This window comes from Nannospalax galili, unplaced genomic scaffold, assembly GCF_000622305.1.
Source record: "Nannospalax galili isolate Female #2095 unplaced genomic scaffold, S.galili_v1.0 scaffold156, whole genome shotgun sequence".
Taxonomy (NCBI): Eukaryota; Metazoa; Chordata; class Mammalia; order Rodentia; family Spalacidae; genus Nannospalax; species Nannospalax galili.
Window position 1 is genome coordinate 430,941 of NW_008337625.1, and position 6,928 is coordinate 437,868.

Sequence of the window (6,928 nt, forward strand, 5' to 3'; positions counted from 1 at the left end):
TGGGCTTTTTCCTTTTCTTGATTGGGATTTCATGTAGCCCTGGTTGGTTTCCAACTCTAGACAGCTGAGATGGCCTTAAACGGTGGTCCTTCTGCCTCTGCCTCTACAGTGATGGGATTACAGGTATAAACTACCAGGATTACACCACTAGGACTAGTTAAATAACTTTTGTTTTTAAATGTTTAAAAATTTTATTTTTATTTTATGTGTACTGTTTTGCCTGCATGTATATAAATGCACCTGTGTCACACAATGCCTGTGGAGGCCAGAAGAGGTCACTGGATTCCCCTGAACTGGAGCTACTGATGGTTGTCAGCCACCATGTGGGGGCTGGGAACTGAACCCAGATCCTCTGGAAGAGCAGACAGTGCTCTTAACTGCTGAGCCATCTCTCCCAAGTCCTATTTTTGGTTTTTCCTGACAGGCTCTTACTTTGAGGCTCTGGCTGGCCTGGAACTCATGCAGGTTGTCAGGCTTGTTGACAAGGGCCTTTATCCACTGAGCCACCTTGCAGGCCCAGCTTTGTTTTTGGACAGGGTATCTCTGCAGCCTCAGCTAGCCTGGAACTTAGTATGTTGCCTGGATTGGCCTTGAACTGTAGGCAACCCTCTGGCCTCAGGCTCTTTAGTGCTGGGTTTACAGATATGAGCCACCAAGCCTGGTTTTTGTTTGAGGCAGTCTCTTTGTGCAACCCAAATTGGCCTTGAACTCCAACATTCTGAGTCAGGCTCCGGAATGCTGGGACCCAGACTTGTCCCGCCAGGCCTGGTGAAGGAGAGAATGAGGTTGTTTGTCCTGAGACAGGGTCTCCCTGTAGTCCCAGCTGACCAGGAACTGGCATCTAGACCAAGCTGGTCTCGAATTCACAGTTCCGCCTGACTCTGCCTCCAGAGCGCTGGGATTAAAGACAAGGGCCCTGAGGCCACAATGAGGTTCGAAAAAAACGCGCTCCCCGCCCACCCTTCACTTGGCCCTAAACCGCCAAGAGCCCCTAGATGACGCCCACTTCCGCCCGGGGCCTCGTCCAGGTCGCAGTCCCACTCGGCAGCTACCCAGGCGGTCTCTTACGCCATCAGCCTGCGCGTCGCTGCCGGCGTATCTGGCCCCGCCCGCGCGGCGGCCCGGCTCCTGTCACCGCCGGCCCGGCCATGGTGCTGGCCTGTGGTTTGTAATTTTGCAGCCTAGACTCGGGACGTGGCGCAGGTCCCGATGGCGGCGGCGGCGGCCCTGGCGGCGGCCGACCCCGCACCCGCTGTGCCGCAGGCGGCGGGCGGCGGAGGGCCGACCTCGCGCCGAGACTTGTACTGGCTGCGTTCCTTCCTGGCTGGAGGTGGGTGTCTGCCGCGGGGACCCGGCGGGCTGGGGCGGGCGGCCGGGGCGCAGGCCTCGGAGACCGTCCACACCGCGCGCTGCCGGCTGCTTATCCCCACCGGCCGCTGCCTCGGCTGATGATAATCCCTGGAATGGTGACAAGCAGGTCCCTGCAGTGGGGCCTTTGTGCCCTCCGGGAAGTGGAAGGACTTTCACTGCATACGCTGTGGGTGACTGTAGAATTGGATCTTGATGTTTGCGTCAAAGGACAGCAAATATTAGAGCTCTCTTGCTATCTATCTCTCCAGCATCTCATGTAGTCCAGGCTGGTCTTTAACTCCTTCTGTAGCTGAAGCTGGCCTTAAACTGATCCTCCAGCCTTTACATTCCAAGTGGTGGGATTACAGTGGTGCTCTGGAGACCAGCCTTTTTGTTTATTTGTTTTGAGAGAGGGTTCTCCCTGTAGCCCCTGCTGGCTTGGAGTTTGCTGTGTAGACCAGGCTGGCCTCAAACTCATAGAAATCTGTCAGGTCATCTGCCTCTCTCTACCGAGTCCTGGGACTAAAGGAGTGCGTCACCAGGCCAGGCTTGAAGGCCAACTATTTTTTTGTGTTTTGTTTTTGTTTTTGGTCTTTTTGAGACAGGGTCTCTCTGTAGCCCCAGCTGTCCTGGAACTCACTATGTAGACCAGGCTAGCCTTGAACTCACAGAGATCTGCCTGCCTCTGCCTCCTAAGTGCTGGGATTAAAGGCCTGCGCCTCCACTCCTGGCCATTGTTTTTTCATTTTTATTTTTATTTATTTATTTTTTGTCTTTTTGAAGCAGGGTCTCCCTGTGGTCCCAGCTGTCCTGAAATTCACTATGTAGACTAAGCTGGCCTTGAACTGTTTTTTCATAAAATTTTTTAAAAATTAATTAATTAATTTAGGTATTTATTTATTTACTCTAATCTTTTTGTTTTTGTTTTTTGAGACAGGGTCTCACTGTAGCTCCAGCTGTCCTGGAACTCACTATGTAGATCAGGCTGAACTGTTTTTTCATTTTTAAAATTTTTTAAAAAATTAATTTAGGTATTATTTATTTATTATTTATTTATTTTGGTCTTTTTGAGACAGGGTCTCCCTGTAGCTCCAGCTGTCCTGGAGTTCACTATGTAGACCAGGCTAGCCTTGAACTCCCAGTGATCCATCTGCCTCTGCCTCCGGAGTGCTGGGACTAAAGGTGTGCACCACCATGCCCGGCTTAAATTTTTACTTATTTTATTTTTACTTTATGTGTATGTGTGTATTGCCTACATGTAAGTAAGTGCACCCATGTCGTGCAGTGCCCTCGGAGATCAGAAGAGGCTATCGGCGGATTCCCCTGGGACTGGAGTTAGGGACAGTTGTTAGCTGCCATGTGGGCACTGGGATTTGAATCGGGGTCTTCTACAAGAACAACCAGTGTTCTTAACCTCTGAGCCATCTCTCCAGCCCTTATTTCTTTTTTTAAAATGTGTATGTATGAGTGTTTTGCCTGCATGTATGTAAGTTCATCCGTGTGTGTAATGCCTGTGAAGGACAGAAAAGAGTGTTGGATCTCTTGGAACTGGAGTCATAGTCATCCGCTCTGTGGGTGCTGGGAACCGAACCTGTGTCTTCTGGCAGTCGCTGAGCCATCTGTTCAGCCTACTAGTAGGATTTTCTGACAGATTACATATAGAGGAAGAAAAGTTGAGGGTGACTCACTTCGGCTTCCGCAAGGATATTGCTGTCCAAATGAAGGCTCTAGTTAGAGCATTCAGCCACTGAGCTACATTCCCAGCCCCCGTTTTGCTCTCTATGTTCAGACAGAGTCTTACCAAGTTGCCCATGGTGGCCTTGCACTTGCTCTGAAGCCCAGACAGACTTTGAACTTGGGATCTTTCTTTTCATTCTGCCTAGTAGCTGGGATTACATTTCTGTACCACCACATTCCTTGAAGCTAGAGTGTTATAAAAACTAAATGAGGGGGCTGGAGAGATGGCTCAGCAGTTAAGAATGCTGGTTGTTCTTGCAGAAGACCCGGGTTCAAATCCCAGTGCCCACATGGCAGCTAACAGCAGTCCATAACTCCAGTTCCAGGGGATCTGACAGTCTCTTCTGATCTCTGCGGGCATTGCATGACATGGGTGCACGCAGGCATAATACTCATACACATAAAATAAATAATTAAAAGAAACCAACAAAACTAAATGAGATTATAATGGACTTGGTACTGTGCCTATAGTTAACTCTCTTAGTCTGGTACAAAGTAGACACTCAGTATTTAAGTGGTTGTTTCCCCAGGTTGGCTTGGAACTTGCTACTTAGCCCAGGCTGGCCTTTAACTCTTGGCAGTTGTTTTGCCTCAGACCCCCAAGTACTGGAGAATCTGAGTACTGGGATTACAAGTGTGAGCCACAATGTGGGTGTTAGTGTCTTCCTCGATCTTTCTCTACCTTATTTTTTGTATTTAAAAAATTGCATTTTCGCTGGGCGTAGTGGCGTATGCCTTTAATCCGAGCACTCAGGAGGTAGAGGCAGGCAGATCTCTGTGAGTTCAAGGCCAGCCTGGTCTACATAGTGAGTTCCAGGACAGCTGGAACTACAGGGAGACCCTGTCTCAAAAAGAACAACAACAACAACAACAAAAATTGCATTTTAAGCCAGGCATAGTGGTGCATGCCTTTAATCCCAGCATGTGGGAGGTAGATCTCTGTGAGTTCGAGGCCAGCCTGGTCTACAAAGTGAGCTCCAGGCCAGCTGTAGCTTTAGGGAGACCCCGTCTCAAAAAGACCAAAAACAATATTGCATTTTATTTTTTGTGTGTTTATGCACATGCACACTAAGGCATGTGTGTGGAGGTCAGAGGACAGCTTGTGGCAGTTTGTTATTTCCTTCCACCATGTGGTTTCCAGAAATCAAACTCAGCCATCAAGCTTGGTGGCAGAGCCATCTCATTGACCCTTGACACTTTTTTTTGAGACAAGGTCTTACTATGTAGCCCTGGGTGGCTTAGCACTCAGTATGTAGCCAGGCTGACCTTGAGCTGACAGAGATCCACCTGCCTCTGCCTCCTGAGTGCTGAGATTAAAGTGGATACCACCATGGAACTCACCAATTGGCTAGGTGACTTACCAGCAGCTCTAGGGATCTGCCTATCTCCAGCCCATTACAGGTAGATGCCACTATGCCCTGTTCTTAACATGGGTGCTAGGGCTCTGAACTCAGGCCTAACCTCGCTCCTCCTGCTTATAGGGCAGGCACTTTCTCCACTGGGCCATCTCCCTAATCCCTTTACTCATCTTTTATAATAGCTCATTGAGTGCTTACTACATGTAAGGTATTGTAGATGTGTTCTTTTGATGGTGGTAATAATGTCACTTTGAAATAGGGTCTCAAGTAATCTAGGCTGGCTTCAAACTTGATATGTAGCTGAGGCCTTGAACTCCTGATTCTCTTGCCTTTGCTTCCTAAGTGCTGGTATTACAGGAGTGAACCACTGTGCCTGGCCCCAGTAGAAGAACCTTCATATGATTGTGGGTTTTTGTGTTTATATGTGTGTTTAAAAATCATTATTTTAGCTGGGCATGGTGGTGCACACCTTTAATCCCAGCACTTGGGAAGCAGAGGCAGGCAGATCTTTGTGAGTTCGAGGCCAGCCTGGTCTACATAGTGAGTTCCAGGACAGCTGGGGCTACAGGGAGACCCTGTCTCAAAGAGAAAAAAAAAATCATTATTTTATGTGTATGGGTGTATTGCTTGCATGTGTGTAAGTGTACCCGAGTTGGGCAATGCCCAAGGAGGTCAGAAGAAGGCATTGGATCCCCTGGAACTGGAGTTAAGGATGGTTGTTAGCCACCATAGGGGTGCTGGGAATCGAACCTGGGTGCTCTGTGAGAATAGACAGTGCTCTTAACTGCTGAGCCATCTCTCTAGACCCTTAAAAATCCTTTTTATTGCATTTTATTTATTTATTTTTGTGTGTGGGCATGTTGCAGAGGTTGGAGGACAACTTGTGGGAGTTGGTTCATCCTTCAACCATGTGGGTTTCAGATCACAGGCTTGGCAGCAACTGCAGCAACACCTTTAGCTGCTGAGCCATCTCTCTGTCTTTTTTTTTCTTTCAGTCTTCTTGAGACAGGGTCTCCTTGTAGCCCCAGCTGACCTGGAACTTGCTATGTAGACCAGGCTGGTCTTGAACTCACAGAGATCCGCCTGCCTCTGTCTCTCAAGTGCTGGGACTAAAGGTGTGCACCACCATGCCGAGCTCTATTTTTTGTTTCTTTGAACTTTTTTAGTGACAGAATCTCCCTGGAGCTCCAGATGACCTGGAACTCACTGTGTAGAGGAGGCTGGCCTCAATCTCACAGAGATCTGCTGCCTCTGCTGGAATTAAAGATGTGTACCACCATGCCTGGTCTTGCTTTTTGAGACAGGGTCTCATTGTGTAGCTCGACTGGCCTGGAATTCACCATGTAGACTAGGCTGTCCTTGAACTCACAGAGAAATGGTCTCACTTTGTAGCTCAAGCTGACTTGGAACTACATAGGTCCATCAGTCAAACTCACAGCAATCCTTTTATCTCAACCTCCCAAAGGCTGGGATATAGTATGCGCCACCATGCCTACCACCGTGGTCACTTCAGAGTCATTCCTTGTTGGCAGCTGGTAGCACTGGGATCTATGTAAAGCCCTTCCATCCACATCTGTGGGCCTGTGGGCCAGGGGAAGCACCAAATGAACATTTGCTTAATTATAAATGAATGATTAATTTTATGGGGAAAACTTGGTTGTTTAATGGAAGACTTGTCTCTTGAAGAAGAGAGATTTGTTTCAAATAGAACTTCCCAATTGGGTAAGTAGTCTTTGTAGCCACAATTCAGTTATTATTTCCCTCTGTTCATCAGATGTTGAGGATTAAACTGCCTTATACTCCTAGAACTTGTTTTTAAGTCACAGAGGATGGAGTCAATCACCTGTATCACCTATTTATCAGCAGTTCTACCCACAGACTAAATTAAGGTTAGTGGGTTGCTGATTGGACCAATCATGATTTTCCTCTAGAAGGAAATGGTTTCCAGCTTCTTTCTGTCCTTCCATCTTTTTTTAGGTATTGCTGGATGCTGTGCCAAAACAACAGTTGCTCCTCTGGATCGAGTAAAGGTCTTATTGCAAGCTCACAATCACCATTACAAACATTTAGGTGAGTTAATGGATGCTAATGATGAAAATGAATAGAAAACTCATCTACCTGCTTTCTTGGTTTCCAGTTGTGAATTATAGTGGAAAGAGGAACACAAGGGGTTCATGGTTAGGAATAAACTTTGCGAGGGCTTTATCTTCTCCCCACTTTAAAGTTTTTAAAAAATATTTTTATTAAGCCGGGCGTGGTGGTACACACCTGTAGTCCCAGCACTTGGGAGGCAGAGGCAGGTGGATCTCTGTGAGTTCATGGCCAGCCTGGTCTACATAGTGAATTCCAGGACAGCTGGGGCTACAGGGAGACCCTGCTTCAAAAGGACCAAAAATTTTGGTATTTTTTTTTTTTTAGCTGAGCGTGGTAGCGCACGGCTTTAATCCCAGCACTTGGGAGGCAGAGGCAGGTGGATCTTTGTG

The 6,928-nt window shown here is 47.6% G+C and overlaps 1 protein-coding gene across 3 annotated transcripts in view; it reads left to right on the forward strand.

Annotated features, from left to right (window-relative positions):
* The first annotated feature begins 1,062 nt into the window (after positions 1 to 1,062).
* Slc25a16 (solute carrier family 25 member 16) overlaps positions 1,063 to 6,928 on the forward strand; it is a 32,687-nt gene continuing 26,821 nt past the window's right edge. Inside the window, exons 1-2 of one of the 3 annotated variants that reach the window (XM_029563360.1) lie at positions 1,063 to 1,330; positions 6,423 to 6,515. In XM_029563360.1, coding sequence (XP_029419220.1) covers positions 1,210 to 1,330; positions 6,423 to 6,515 — 214 coding nt within the window. In that variant the 5' untranslated portion in view covers positions 1,063 to 1,209. The remainder of the gene's footprint in view (positions 1,331 to 6,422; positions 6,516 to 6,928) is intronic. The other 2 variants (XM_029563359.1, XM_008832647.3) reach the window with 2 other exon arrangements.